General features: G+C 39.0%; 1 protein-coding gene across 1 annotated transcript in view; it reads left to right on the forward strand.

Annotated features, from left to right (window-relative positions):
* The window catches only part of BIRC6 (baculoviral IAP repeat containing 6), a 183342-nt gene that overhangs the window by 157153 nt on the left and 9566 nt on the right, over positions 1–16623 (forward strand). The window contains 6 exon segments of the mRNA XM_080408146.1: positions 2611–2821; positions 9736–9881; positions 10745–10855; positions 12073–12290; positions 12942–13103; positions 14646–14723. Coding sequence (XP_080264272.1) covers positions 2611–2821; positions 9736–9881; positions 10745–10855; positions 12073–12290; positions 12942–13103; positions 14646–14723 — 926 coding nt within the window.

Raw genomic sequence — 16623 nt, forward strand, 5'->3', positions numbered from 1 at the left:
TGTAAATGCAGTGATTAAAAAAATTGCTCAAGTCTTCTTAACCTATTTTGGAAAGCAGAGCTGTATCTTCAGAAAATGTACTGTATCGGGTTGGCAGTCTTGTTTCAATTGAAAGCAAAGCAGGCACAAGTAGATGAACTGCCAAATAAAGGGAATAAACAGTAACTTGCCAATTTTGAGTTCTTTACGGCAAGTTTTTCAGATACTTATCCAAACATCCAGTCTTGGTAAACATTTTTAGGATTCAGATTGGGGATGGGAGGGGGAATTCTGGCATTTGGACAGATAAACCCACTTCCATGGGTGATAATCCTTGGTAAGTATAATAAAGGCTTTGGACAAAAATAGTGTAAGACACATAATGGTATCAAGAAATTGAGTTTAGAAGAGCCTAGCATTAAGGTAAAAGAAATTGGTAGTTGTTCTCTAAAAGATTGTTTAAATTGAAACCAAGTGAATGCATTTCATTTGTCTCACATGGGAACAATTGCAGAGCAGTGCAAGTGAGCTGGATCTGCTAAAACCAGAAATCTCTCCTGTCTTCTGGAAAACATTCCCTTTTTAAAGTTTCCCTCGTGACAGTAATTTTGAATTTAACTATCCATTTAGCAAAGGAGAGGGCAAGCAAGCGTTGAAGGGTTTGAAATTATATATTCTGGCCTCATGAAAATTTCATGGTTAAAATAAATAAATAAAAGCTTTCCAGAAGTGAAATGCTGTGGTTATCTAAGAGGTTGTATCTCCTCCACTCACTATCTTCATAATAAACGGCTATTGATTAAATTGAGGAGCTGCTTGATCTTTAGCACTACAGGTGGGAGATGGATTTTGGTGAGGGCTACACTATATGGGGTTTTATGGTCTCCCTTTCTTTTGCCCTGCTCCCCCACCCCCCTTTTTTTTTTTTAAAATTCACACATCATCAGATCTATTTGTGTTTTATTTTAAGGCCGTTTTACATATTGTGGGGATTATACTGTGAGCAATTACTGTTTACTAGGCACTGAGCATAAGGAATTGATATTATATAATTTTATATATATATATATATATAAGAATTGAAAGATAATTGAAACTGGTTTTCTTAGTGCCAGTGTTTAAATTCCATGGAGTTTGCTTTAAATGTGTGAATAGTTTGACAAAGGATATTTTCAGAGCCATGATACCAGCCTGACAGATTAATGCTTTGTTTCAGTAAATTTTCTTCCTGTTCCAACACAACAGAACTTCACCGAGTTAAGAGTTTGTGCCATTGTAATAGTTTCAACATACAACTGTTGATCAAAGACCTCTAAGTAGAGATAAATCCAGCTTTAAACCTGGATAAACTGGCTTGTTGAATTTTGCTCGGCTATTTATACTGCCCCATCGTGCTGTATTTAGAGCTAAGGGTTTGGTGACAGGAGATGAAAGTTTGTGATCTGCTTTAGCTCGGAGGGTGAAATGTGCTAAATGAAACATTAAAGAGTTCTTCTATGCTTTGTTCTGTCCTAATGTGAGTTGTCAGGGGCTTTTTGTTTGTTGGTGGTTTTTTTTCTGGAAAAAGCATAAATTTATTTTATCATAAATTCAGTCATTTGTAAATACTTAGAACTAGAGCAATTTTTTTCCTGCAGTTAGGTTAAAAATAGCATGTCCTAGGGACAGAGGAAGCAGCTGTGTTGAAGTATCTGCATATTGCTACGTTTTTAGGATTTCTATTAACGATAAAGTCAGTTGATATGACATCCATTACATATATTCTTCCAAGCAAGTGGAAAAGAAAATAAACAATGTGGTGCTCGAGAATCCATTAGAATTGTGCGTGTCTGCCTGTCTTTCCGAGTCAGAGGAGCTGATACCTATATTCTACCCACAGTTACTTCTACAATAATATACATCACACTGAGCAGCACTAAGACAGCAAGGTTTGCTTACCTGATGTTCTTATTCTAAGATTCTTATTCATCTTTACTATTTTGTGGTTCATATGTATGCAGATAAAATTTGCATCTTCTTCAGAGCCTTTGCATGCTCTGAATCTTCTTCAGAGCCTTTGCATGCTCTGAAGAATGCATAATGGTTTTTAAAATTGTACTTTCTCCGTGAAAGGGAGCAAAGCTAGATGATAACTTCATTTATTTCATGACCATTAATATTCCTGAAATACTGCAGACAAATTTTCCCAAAGGAGAAAACTCTAAATTAAGTGGGTGATATGAAAGTCTGTCCTTATTAATGCTTATGCTATTAGAATCAGCGACTGCTACCCTGCTACACTATAGCTGACAATTTTTTCTCCATAGATATTTATGTGCAATTGCTGTCAGCATACAACTCTAGCCAGAACTGTATATTAAGCTACTAGAAATGAATATAGCATGTGGTAGTCCTGTTCCATGCCTTGTTAGCCCTTTTGTCCTCTTGTCTTTTGCTAACCTTTGTTTTCAAGGTATCTTATGCATTTTTTTTCTGGACAAGTCCATTAAAACACAAATTACAAATGGCTATTACAATACTGTATTTTACCATTAAATGTCATTAATCCAGCTTTTCTATTTAAAAAATCTGTACTAACAGTGGAAGGGTCTTCGATTTTAGTAATCTTTGTAAACTGTTCTTCTCCCTCAGTTTTGGATATGGCCCGGCATGTTCCCCTTTACCGAGCTCTGCTAGAATTACTCCGTGCTATTGCGTCCTGCACATCGATGGTACCGTTACTGCTTCCTCTGTCGGGAGAAAGTAGTGAAGAGGAGGAAGAACGGTTGGAGTCACAAGCTTCTGTTGGGACTTTGCTGGCTAAAATGAAGACCTGTGTGGATACCTATACCAACCGACTGAGGTAATCACTTTTATCATCCCTAACCTTCATTTAAACTGTATTTTGTACTTACACATTATGAATAGATTTACATTTATATGTATATATTCTGTTTTACTGTACTACTTACAAGGAACTTTTTTTGTATGACACAAAGAAGCTGGTAGGTTTGCATACTCTTGTCACTTTGTCAGTAACTGCCCACTAATCAGAGGATTGCTGCTTAAGAATCTAGAACCTTCATATCTTTCTTAAATTCCTTTTCCTCTTCAGTGAGGTGTTTCCCTATTATGCAGGAGTGTGCGTGTCCTTCTGTCAGTCTGAAGGCAGGAGCATTCCTCAGGAGCTGCTGAAGAAGCCCATTCTGTAAAGAGTGGGACTGGGGAGAGCCAAACCAAATGGTGTTTTTTACAAGAAATGTCCCAACTACTGTGCTCCTTGATCCATTGAGTAAGGACCAGGTGCCTTAACGGCTTCTCCATTGGAGGCTAACTGGTTAGGAGAGAAGCCTCTGGCTTCTGTCAGGAAGAATAAGTTTCAGGAGGCATAAGATCTGGGAGTTATTTGTGGTGAGAACCCTGACTATATGGAGATGGTTGAAAATTTTTGATCTGTGGTATCTGTTGTTGGTACATATGAAAAGCATGTTTCTATACGTTGCTGATGTTATGACAGCTAGTTTGTCCGTTAGCGCAGGCGTCAGAGGTGAGCCGGTATGCTGAAGGTGATGTGAAATTACAAACGAATGCCCTGGAGCCATCCATGCCAGACCTTGGGGTCTTCCAGCCTCCTCCAAGAAACTCTGCGTTTGACAGTTCTTGTCAGGCACTTGCAGACTGGCAGAGCAATTAGCAAACAAATGGGAAAGATCTGAATATCCCATCTGGGCTGTGGTACCATCAGGTGCTGCGGTGTAACCCTGTGTGAGCTCGCTCTGCACACCTTCCAGAGTTCAGCTGACTTTTTAAGAGAACACATCCCACTCTGAGTTGTCTGTATGTGTCAGGCCCTGCCTATCTAATTGTTGTTAAGACCTGGATGTTTTTCTGTTGGGGGGGTGTGTGCTAGAATGCAACCAGGTGGGCCTGAGGCATTTTCTCTGCTACGGCTTTTCATTGTCTACACTAATTTTGCAGAACTTCTGTATGAAACAGTGCATTTTGCAAACAAAAGGTTTTCTTTAGAATTGGGTCCCAAGAATTGAGGCTTAATTTGGTTTAATTTATTTTTTTTAAAAAGACAAAACAACTTGTCAGTTTCTTTTGCTGTACTCTGAAGCTCATGTTCCGAGCTGATGGCTGGCTGCAGAGAGCAGCCCTGCAGCCTCTGCTGGTTTGGAATGATTCGGTTTAGTGTCTGTAAAAACAGTGCTCAGAGCCCCAAGGAGGAGTTTGTGGAGCCATCTCGGAGCAGGTTACTAGCTTTCCCCAGCCTGTATTTGCAAAGGCATGGTCCGGTCCCTTACTTGTCTTGCCTGATTTCAGGCGATCGGTTTAAGAATCTGTTTAGATCTTGTTCCAGAAATTTTCCAGAATTACTGGAAGGAATGAGCTGCTGTTTGGTACCTGCGGAAACCTGTGGAAGGTGGGGGACCACGAGGGCTGAGTGATGCCGTGGTTGCAAACCTATGGCAGTTTTATCCTAAGATGGGGAGCGTCAATATAAAACTGAACAGAATTCTGCTCTAAGCGCTGTCCCTGTAGTACACAGGGACTGAATGGTTCATTGGCTTCATTTTGTGAACACTTTGATAAAGGTATCATTCCGTATCATCACGTTTACCTCCAAGTATCAGGCATGGGTGAGTAAGTATTAGTATTGGCTTTAAAAATTAAAGTTGCCTTGGGAGTATATCATTCATTATTCATTTAGCACAGCGTGAAGAGAAGGCTGTCATCCTCTAGCACAAGCTAAATTAATGGCTTAAATTATTAGCATGTACACTGCTGTCTCTTCTAGCAAATATATTAGTGACTGTCATCCTTTTAAATATGAGTTGACATGATTTTGTCTGCTTTTTCTTCCATGGTTGAAAAACTGTATGGGGAAGTTTCTAAATCTAAATTAAATATTTGGCTCCTCCTTCAATCTGAAAACTGTAATGTTTACAGAACCACAGAATTGCAGAGTGGCCAGGGTCAGAAGGGAGCTCTGGAGACCATCTAGTCCAGCCCCCTGCTAAGGCAGGGTCACCCACAGCAGGTTGCACAAAGTTGCATCCAGGTGGGTTTTGAATGTCTCCAGAGAAGGAGACCCCACAGCCTCTCTGGGCAGCCTGCGCCAGGGCTCTGACACCCTCAAGGTAAAGAAGTTCTTCCTCATATTCAGATGGAACTTCTTGTGCTGCAGTCTGTGCCCATTGCCCCTTGTCCTGTCACTAATAAAATTAGTGCACTGTTCCCAAAGGCACCGCACACCAGGACGGATGCATGGAGCAGAGAGAGCAAGTTCCAGGTCCAACTTCCAGGCGTAAAAATTGATTTACTAGAAAGTCCTCTCACCAAAGACATACCAGATATTAAACTGGTTAGAACAGATACTAGACTTTAGATACAGGTTTGGCCTGTATTAAATAACTGCATTAAATTTTGCTTCATAAGCAGAATCCTTGCAGAAAGCAATGTACAGTATGTGGCAGACATTTAAATGTCTTCTAGAAATAGAGAAAATGTACAGCAAAATATTCATATGGTTATCTATTTGACCATAGTTTATTACTTAGGAGTATTACTGGTTTTTATGTGGCTGTTGGAATACCTTTGAAAAACATACAGAGCTGAGGATTTGGTAATGGTTGATCTGCATATGTAAATTTATATGCAGGCTGCTAGAGTGCAGGGAAGGACTGCACTTACGGGCTTTATCACTGTAATTCTGGTTTTGCAGCTCCTTGTTCGTACATATTTGTGGGAGAGCCTTGTAATTCCCAGCAGCTCCCTCTCTTGTGCTGGGACTCTTACTTGTCCCCCTGAAACACTTGTGTATCACACACAGCTTGGAGAGAGCCCACTGCAGCCCTGAATCCGGGCGGTATAAAAGTGGAGATGACACCAAGAAGGGAGGATGACGTTTTCACAATTAGTAATTTGGTTTGCCTGTGTTATACATGCTCACAGATGGTAGAACGGTCAATAGATGGTAGAATGGTCACCAGGTTGCCTTTTCATGAGCACACAAAGTAATACTGTGTGTTTCAAATTACACTAAGAAATAGGTTTATGGACCAAAATACAGAAATCTTCAGTGATGCTGTAATTTTGTCCTGGGAGTAATGTTTGTGTTCTGCTGAAAATGCGGCTTCCCACCTCCAAGATCAAATCTATCAAAGCCAGCTGAAGTACTTTGGATGTACCCAGCAGCCACAAGGCCCCAGCAGGTTTGCAGAGGCCGTAAGTGACTTTGGCCTTTGTTCACTTTGCGTGTTCCAGGGTTCACCAGTGCATCAGTTACTTTTGCACAAGGCCTTGAATTACATTAGTCTCACTCCTTTTATAACCAGATCATTTAGGAAACTGTATAGACATTGAGATTTTCCAGACAGGACATGGCATAACATCAGGGGAGGTGGGTGTACAGACGGGCTTCACACCTCCATCTTCAGTTCCGGACTTGTTTTGAGTGAGTTTTTAATCTTACAGTGTGTACCAAATAATTTTTTTCTTTTGAATTGTATTTATTTCATAATCATGTTTTAAGGATATCATTTTAGGAAGGGTACTGTGGTCTTCTAAAATAAAAGAAATATAAAATCAAGTGTAGTAGCTCGTGTCTGCAATGAAGGTCATTTCTGTCTCAGGTGGCAAGTGATGATGAAACTGTGTGAACTTTAAAAATTATAATCAGTGTGAAAATACATACCACTGGGGAACCCTTGACAGATTTCCCCATCTGGAGTCTAGGGAATTACTTGATTTACCATATGTTGACTGTAAATAAACTGAGAAACTGTAAAGTACTGTTAAGTATCTCCAAATACTTGTATATAACGCTAAATATGTAGAGAATAAGATAATACAGCAGACATCTTGCAAACCATGCCAGGATTCATCGCACTGAGTTGGTATTCTTACAGCAAAAGACTTGAATCAAATAAAGGTAGAAGACAAAATGAGGGAAGAAAAAATGGAGGTCATCATTAATAGGAGTCTTGTGAGTTATGGCAATGCCAGTTGTGTTTTTTCCAAAGAGAGGGGGGAAAAACTGTCTTTGCCCTAACCATCAGAATATGCAAGCATGACTTGGGTGAGGTAACGAAATGTCGATAAGGCAGTATGTCTGATTTGGGGGTTCTGTGATGCCAGCTAGCTTTTACTCCCTGAGAAACAGACTGAAATCCCCGAGTAGGCAGATCAAGGCCAAATCTGAGGGCAGGGCAGGGCAGGGGGAATGTCCGAGGTGGAATCATTGCTGCACTTTGCTTCCTAAAACTGCTTCCCCACAGTTACGGTGAGCTTGGTAATGCAGACCATCACACAAGCTCCAGATAACTACAGGTGAGCTGTCCTGCAAACACTTGATTTAAAAAGTATATTCTGAGGAGAGTGTGGGTTTTGTCTATTTTTCTCATTGTAACAGTGGGCAGAATTGTCATGTGGGTGGTAAAGGAGACATTAAGAAAATCCATTCTCTTTTGGTAGTTCAAAAGTGCTGAAGTGTTAACTGTTCTAGACAGTGAGGAGAACAAGAGGAAATCGTATTATTGGTACTGAGAATTTGCTTTTGAGTAGATGTCTCCTTTTCCTGCTGCTTCAACTAGATATGTATTCCTTGTCTGCTTGGGTAGTTGACTGTCAGTAAGTCACTATATCTGTAGGAGGTTTGAAGCATGTGGTTAAGCATTTTGTCTAATGAGGTCAATGCTTTTTTTTTTTTCGCTTTTTTTTTTTTTTTTAAATTCTGAGACCAGGTAGAAGGAAAAAAACCCTAGTAGTTTAAATAGTAAAACCATGCAGAAGAAAGACCTACAACATAACGATCTTGAAAACAAATTTGTAAGAATTAATTTTACTTCCATTACCTGCACCAATTACAGTATTATTGCTTTTCACACATCTTTCTCTTGGATAACCCACTAATGTTTCATTTTGGCCAAAATTTCTCCAAGGGTTTTGTAGCAAATAGTTTGAGGATTCTACATCAACAGCAAGGAGCTCTAAATCCGTACATCTTCCTTGGGAGTGGTGGCTGCTGGTATGTCTGTGATGCTAAAGCAGGTTATCGGTGAGGCTTAGTGGGCTTAAATAGACATTTTTGAACCTGAATAATAGGTTATTTTAAAAATATTGGCCTCAATTTAGATGCAGAAAAAAACAGTGATGAGGATTTTGGAAAGTACAAGTGGGAGAGGGAGCTGCTCCTTCTTTGTCTTTAACTGTTCCTCAAATGCTGAATGACACTGTCTGGCTCTGATGCTTTCCTTCCAGCTTTGAGCATCTGAAAGCTCGGTATTGCTTGAAGTCAACAACGGGCCAACATCCTTTTGGATTAAATCTGGAACAGGGAAAATGTACCATGCTGCAGTAATGAATTTTGTTGCTAATGCACTCTAGGGATATTCTCATTTGATTAGGTACAGTACAGAGGCTTTCAGTATTACTGTAATCACCTCTCCTCAACACAGAGGCTCATTCTTTATGCATGATTTCAGTCTAGATTAAAATACAGTATGTGGTATTTGCTAAAGTATGTTTGGGACATCAAAGCATTAAATTGCTAATTTTTCTTGTGTAGATAGCTTTCTGTTTTGCTTCTAGGGATGGTAGTGGGAAAGAGAAAACCGGTGCTTCTTGGCTAATGAACTTGTTTGGGTCATTAAATGAACAAGTGCTATTAAAACAAAAAAAATAACAGAAATGGCAGTAAAATAATTTGGGGGCTGTTAGCATTAAAATCTCGTAAGTTTTGCAGGGTAGCGATGTAAATTTATGCTAGCTTTTAAAATACAGACCCTTTAAAATATGCATATTTAGGTTACAGTGTTATCAAGTACCACGTCTTCATTTCAACAGTTGAATATATATGCTAGTAAAGACTGGGTTGTCACAATCTAAAGATTTAAATACATCTTAAATCATTAAGCAACTAGCTTCTAGCAAACCACAGTGTTTGTATATACTGTATTTCACGCTATTTTGTTGTAAAAAATTGAGGTGTTTAAATTGACGTTTTAATTTGCAATACATTGATTATAAACGTCTATTATAATATAGACACCTTCTATATTTGTAAGACTTTTAAAACCATGTTACACTAAACTGTTTATTGAAATAAAAGTCTTAACTTCTATAGTCCAGAAGAGAACTGCAGAGTGAGACAAACTGCATTCTTGACCCACTCCCTTGTGATGCCTAGGTTGTAGTTCATCCACAGGCTGTCATGCCATGAATTTTTGCTAAAAGTTTCCTATTGTTTTACCGTTAGTGTATTTGAAATAATTGCTCGCGTATTGTGTAGTAGGAAGGAGTACTTTATTACCTATGCAGGGCTTGATTTCTTAGGAGGATCTGTGTGGGTGGATGAAATGCATATTCATGACACGATCTTTGTTACGCAGATTTTGTAAGCTTTTCTAATGCTTTCTGAAAACATGCAAATGTAAGGTCAGCATGCAGCGTAGCCATCAACAGCACCAAGTGGTTGAAACAGAAACTAGTATACCACCATCACTGGCTTTGTGTACATTTTTATTCTTTGTATCAGATGTGCTTCTGTTTGTCAAATCAAGACTGTAGGTTCAGTGTGGTCACAGCTGATCGCTACATTCAGTAATTAACCTGGAGGTACACAGAGACATTCCATTTCAGAAGAGTTGGTTTAATTTTGATCCTGTAATCTCTCTATTTGAATATATTATCTGTTGACAAATATGCTGAGTACTGTAAGACTGGTCGAAAAATATTCCCTCATGCTGTATCCTCTTCGTTTTCCCCAAACAGGTCTAAAAAAGACAAAGCTAAAGCAGGAGTAAAACCTGATGCTTCTGATCAAGAGCCAGAGGGACTGACGCTTTTGGTACCAGACATCCAAAAGACTGCAGAGATAGTTTATGCTGCTACCACCAGTTTGCGACAAGCAAACCAAGGTAAAATAGGAATACTTTTATAAATATTGTGTAGTGTTTATTTGTCATATATTCATTAACAGATCATTTATAAATTAGCTTAAAGCAAGAAAAAATACTTCCCTCCTGCCCCTAGCCGCTAACTAATTTTGAAAGTTGGTTGGAACCATGTGGTAGTCTTAAATGCTTCCATCAGGAAACAGAATAATTCAAAGAAGTTAGAGTACATCTCATGACTTTCAGCACAATTATGTAGCACCTATTTTTTTTTAATTCCCCTCCCCGCCCCAGGCAGAAGGCAACATACACGTCCTTTAATAGTAAAGCCATTGCTGTTAAAACTAGATCTTATGAATTAGATTCCCTTAACTAGATGAAGGCAGAACAAAAATCTGAATCATGGATTGAACCTGCAGATGTTCAAAGGACCATGTGGATGTCTAGTAAAGAAAACTAAAGATGAAGTAGCTTAATCAGGGGAGTGGATTTTAAAAAGATGTGTATAACCAGCTCCTGATTTTGGAGAGTGCATCAAGCATACGTGTGTGAACGTCCATCCACACAAGCATGTCATACTTCTATTTTATTAAAAAAAAAAAAAAGGATTGGAAGAAACAGTAAAAATATTCATAGCAGCAGCAGTCAAGAAGTATTTCTGAGCTGAGATTATGACCTTTGTTTACTTTGAGCTGTTCAGATAATGAAATACATGGTAGTAAGAAAACCAGATTTATATATTGTGAGTGATCCCCAGTTCTGAGACTTCTCTGCAGACAATGCAACCATAAAATGTCATTTCAAGTTGAACAGTCCCCAAATGATTGCTGTACTTGTCTCAAAATTACATGGCTAACTACAAATAATCATCACATTTCACATAACAGAAAAGAAGATGGCTGAATACTCCAAAAAAGCTGCTGTGAAGCCCAAGCCCTTGTCTGTTTTACGGTCTCTTGAAGAAAAGTATGTGGCTGTCATGAAAAAACTTCAGTTTGGTAGGTTGAGAAGTGTGAATATTTTTTTTCTAGAAAGCAGATACTGAAGAAATATGTAATCTCTTGGACAGAGCCCCTAACTATTTTAAAAGTTACCAACTTTTTTACGTGTGACCACCAATACTTTTCACATGTGGAAAATTATGTAAGTCTGTATTTTCAGGTTACCAACTAAGGTACTCTTTGAACTAGTAATAAATGTTTTTAGCATATGCTAGATTAATTAAAGGGACCAGATGAATTCATAGACTCATTTATGTTGGAAAAGACCTTTAAGATGAAGTCCACCAAATTTAATGATAGTGTTTATGTTTTCATTCCAGTAATGATTTGTCAGTCTTTCAGTCCTCAAATTGAATTGAAATGTTAGTAGATTTTTTTAAAGCTTTTGTTAATGTAGCTTTTATATTTTTAAATGGAATAGAATTCAGATCAAAATGTGTTTTTTAAAATGAAACTGTAGTAAACTTCATTGTGTCCTTTCATGAAGTGCAGTATGTTGTATTTGGAACATGTGATGGGAATCAGTGCTAATTTTGGACAGAAAAGGAATGTGTTAAAAAAAATATCCTAAAGAACAAATAGTATCTTATCCTAAAAGAGCTATAAAATTATTGCAAAAACATGTTCTATGAGTATTTTTTGAGTTGCAGTGACAGCATTTGCAACCATATTTCTTTGCTGTTACATTTGTAAGGGATTTTGCTCACGGATGTTTGTGGAGCGTATGCCAAGAATAGGAGGTAGGAAGTTTGTCATGGTGGCTTTTCACCCTGGCAGCTGTGCTGCAGATTTTGCATAGTAAGTGATTAAAGAAAACTAGCTTCGCTCTAATTTTTTATGATTATTTAATAATATTGCAACCTCCACACAAGTAAATACTGCTGGCAGTTTGCTTCACACTGATTCCTTTATTAGCATTATTACGTATTCATAAGTTATCATTATATTCTTGGTCTGGAGCAGCTGGTAGCTTTCCAAATCAGCAATGGTATATGTTTGACATGTTGTATATGAAAGCTTGTAAATTTGCTGCAGAAATTAATTCGACCCAGGACTGTTAATGCTTTGGTTTCTGTGATCACTGTTAACTCACAAAATACTTATTTTTTGCATTAGTATAATGCAAATTAAACTTCCTGATTTTAATGCTCAGAATCTTTATCCAAGACTAATCCAATGTTTTCCTGATGCATGAAATTTTTCTTCTCTTCTAGATACATTTGAAATGGTTTCTGAAGATGATGACGGGAAATTGGTTTTTAAAGTAAATTACCACTACATGTCTCAGGTGAAAAATGCAAGTGACGCCAACAGCGCTGCCAGAGCCCGACGTCTCGCTCAAGAAGCTGTGACTCTTTCAACCTCACTGCCTCTCTCGTCTTCATCCAGCGTTTTCGTACGTTGTGATGAGGAGCGGCTTGACATTATGAAGGTAAAGAAGCAAAGTTATTTTTGTTTCCCTCTTTCAGCTTGGCATATAAATGTTTAAGAAGGTGCCTTAAATCTTAAGGAAATCCAGAAGTATTTCATGTGTGGTTTAATTGCTGTCCAAACGTCTGTGTAAGTAGGAGTGTTTCAGTCTGATCATGATCTCTCAAAAACTTGGCAGGGGGCAGGGAGGGCCCATCTACCCCAGGAGTACTCTGTTATCCAAGGAGACTTCACATGTTTGTTCTTCTTCAGCTGTTCTGAAGGGAAAAGTTAAATTTTGTTACTCCATTTTGGTCAAAGTGTATCTTTGCATAGACCATTTTAGTCAACTAAAAAGCATCAGCAATGGTGAAGTACACAGAACATCTCTGGACCTCAGGTTTGAAGAAAAAAATCTTAATAGCATCCAACAGGGGGTAAAGTTTTAGCTCCTGTTTCGCTTTCCATTTGTAATCTGGAAAAATTAAGGTTAGCAGAGGGCTTCATAGCATCGAAATGAACAGGCTGACAGCCTGCATATGATTGTGATGTCTACTGGTATTTTCTGATAAGTAGCACGTGGAAATATAATGCTTCATAAACTTAGAAAAATCTCAACTGTGTGACAAATACAAGGGGTTTTCTGAAAACTGTCTTTTGTTTACAATGGTAGGTTCTCATTACTGGTCCTGCAGACACCCCTTACGCAAATGGTTGCTTTGAATTTGATGTGTATTTTCCACAAGACTATCCTAATTCCCCTCCACTTGTGAATCTGGAAACAACTGGAGGCCACAGCGTGAGATTTAATCCAAACCTCTACAATGACGGCAAGGTAGGTCGGCTTTGGTCTTGGCTATAGATGTAACAAGTGAAACAGATGAAACTTTTTTTCCTTTTGCTATCAGTCAGCCACTGGAGGAACCTGTTTGGTTAAAACTGGTCTTCAAACTGAAAGGAAGAGTGATTTACCAGTTTCAAATGGGAATGGTCTCCTTTCTGAATAGTCTTTGAGATTGTTTTAAAGCCTTTATGAGCTGGATTGGACCAAAAAAGCAAGGAATTTTGACCTAGAAAATTGTTCTTTTCCACCTTCTTTGTTGAATTAACCAGGCAGAAATCTATTTTGGCTAGCTGAAATGCGCCTTCCATGGACGAAGTGTGCTTCGCATCAGCTGCAACTGAATGTGTTTGCCAAGTGCCTTGGCTCTCTTTTGTCGTGCAAAAGTGCTTTTTTCTTGAGGGAAGATGAAAACTTCCCTGAACCTCTATATCCTTTATACAAGAAAATGCAGCTCTAAAATATGGACTTAATGACAGTTTTCTCAAAAAATAGTAAAGCTTTTGGAGATAATATTGAAAGTTAAAACAAACAAGCTTTCCCCCTTCCCAACCTCTGTCTCCTTGGTATGTTGTGGCTCATTCTAAAGGCTCCAAAAAGCTAACAAAAGTCAAGTGGACATCAGGTAGATGCAACTTCTGTTTGTATCCAAAACCAGCACATGTGAAATTTTCTATGGAGCTACAGAGGTGGCTATGTGTATGTCTCCACTGAAGCACAGACCCACAAAATAGCTTTGGCTGTAGCACTGTGGCACTCCTTCAGCTTTTTTTTGGTGTGTGTAAACATTTAATCCATAGTCTTAACATTTTTCCCTTATGCCACTGTCATTCATGGGTTCCCCATGCTCCCTGTTTTTGCAAGCTCTAATACTCCTTTTCAGTACTAGACACGGGGGTTTCTCTTAACATGGACACAGAATGTAATTCATACCACATTATCTCTTTTTTTCTTTGCCCAGCCTGAAGTCTTGGCAAATACTTGCCTCTAAATTTCTCTGTTTATTTTTTCTCTTTATGTTCTCTGTCTTTGGTTGTTCCATTTCATGGTAAGGTTCAAGAAGACCACAGACTTCCCTAAAGTCAAGATCAATCATAAAAGTTAAGGAATATTTTCAATTCCTTGATAGTCTGTGTGACAGAAACCACCACCATTCACATGTTTAAGCAGAATGACTGTCTTTAAAAACCACAACAGTAAGTGTTAGAACAGTATTTAAAGAGGAAAGTAAAGAATCGGGTAGTATTCAGGACTCATTTATTTTTGGAGCCACTAGAATCCATAGGTTTTCCTTGAAGAGAAGTTATCTACCTTGCCTTGTTCATTTATTAACATGCTGTTCTTATCTTCATTATTTTTATACACTTTCATTTCAAATTAGTTTCATAGGACGCAAATTTGTCTTTTTTTTTTTTTTGTCACAATGTTTTTCTTTGTTAAAAAAAATTTAAATGTAATGTCAACATTTTGTTCTGCCCAAGCAGAACAATTTCATCATCATATCTGTCTACGGTGTTAATAAGGTCACTTTTTCAGGTGTGTTTAAGCATCCTTAACACATGGCATGGGAGGCCAGAAGAGAAATGGAATCCCCAAACATCAAGTTTTTTACAGGTGAGCATTTCTTCTCTTCAGTAGATGACATTTTGGAGTATTAAGTGTTCTGTCAGTCCTAAGGATTCTTTTTCTAGTGCTTTTAAACCGGAATTTTCTTCCTCAAATAAGCATAAAAAAGACAAGTCCAGAAATCATTCTTGGAACACTAGAGAAACACTGTGGAGTAGGCAAGTTCTTCAAAGTGCTCTTTCCAACCAGTATTTCTATTGGTCTTGTCTTGAAGAGTGGCTGTTCATGTGTGCAGCTCATTCCTGTGCTGCCTGGACTTAGCTTGGATGATTCCAAATACTGTATTTAAAAAAAAAAATCCACAACAAAAAACCACACACCAAAAAAAAAAAAAGACTGGAAGAGGGCATCACCTCCTGGAATTCTATCCCAGGCTATTTATGGTGAAGACAAAGTAGGCTCCATGTTGTGAGAGATGGGAAAGTGAAACATACTAGTGCAAACTGTAAAGATACCCCTCCAAAGTCTACAAGTACGCTGAATAGAGGAATAAAACTGAAGGGAGTTAGTGCAGGCACACTGGGTTCAGTAACAATTAGTGTTAAATTAGACTAGAATTTATTAGGACACAGAGTCCTTACAATTTTCAGCTTTACACCGTAGAAATGACTGATAAGTTCATATGTTAAGTAAAAGTAAAGCTTGCAATGGATTCTTTCCCAAGGCACTTCCTGAGTTTATTCCTTCCTTGGAGTAATTATTACATAGCACAAGGTACATTTTCTGTTCCAAATCCTGAATGGCTGTATAGTTTCTGTTTCAACATAGTAGAATTACAGGCCTGGCCTTCAGCGGAACAGATTTCAGCTTGATCAGGAATTGCCCTTGCAGAGCCAGCTGATCAATCTCCTAAAAATTCAAGAATGGTCTGTACCAGTGTGTGAAAGTCAAGCAAGAGTGACAGAAAGCCAGTACGGGTAAACAAGGAACTCCTGCCTAAGCATAACTGCAAAAAGAAAGTACACAGCAAGTGGAAGGAGTGGAAGGGCTAATTGTGAGAAAGAAAAGACATTGGCCAAATATTTAGGAGAGAAATTAGGAAAACCAACGCTCAGGTGGTGTTGATAATGGTAAGGGATGTAAAGAGGAACTGAAAGGGCTCCATTTAAGTATTTGGCAGCAAATGAACACGTTTTCCTTAGGTTTTCCTGCTGTTCAGTGGGGCAGGGAATCTACTGACCAGGACAGAGAAAAGGCAGAGGTCATCTCTGCCTCACTCTTTAGGGGTAAGCTTGCTTTCCCATGTCCCTGAGCCCTCAAGGGGAAGGTCTGTGAGAATTAGGAATTTGCCCATAGTAGAGGAAACGGCGTTCAGTCTGGCGGGACCCACATGTTCATAGAACCAAATCTTACACATGCAGGGTGCTGAGGGAGCCAGGCAGTATCACTGCAAAGCCACTAGCTCTCACCTTTGAAAGGCCAAAACAATTAACGGAGCTTCCTGGCAAATCTCCCGCTCAACTTCTAGATGGGCAAGAAGGAGGATCTGGGGACCTGCAAGCTGGTCAGCAGCACCTTGTTGTCCTTGGGAAGATTATGGAGCAAATCATCCTGGAAGCTATTTTCAAGTACATGAAGGACAAGAATGTGATTGAGAACAGCCAGTGGGGATTTACTGGGGGTGAACAGGGCCTAACCTGCTTGCCTTCCACAGTGACACGGTGGCTGGCTTTACGCAAAGCGAGAGCCTCCGATGTAGCTTGCTTTGACTTGGGCAAAACCTCTGATGCCGTCTCCCTGAGTACCTTAGCAGCTGGACCGGCGAGACATGTATTGTAAGAGGGTGGAAATGTGGCTGGACCAATGGCAGGAGGATCTTACTGCTGTCTTCAGTACCTAAACAGGGCAGGTATGGAGAAGACAGAGCTAGACGCCTCTTAAAGATACA

The sequence above is a fragment of the Falco punctatus genome, assembly GCF_963210335.1.
Source record: "Falco punctatus genome assembly, chromosome: 12".
Lineage (NCBI taxonomy): Eukaryota > Metazoa > Chordata > Aves > Falconiformes > Falconidae > Falco > Falco punctatus.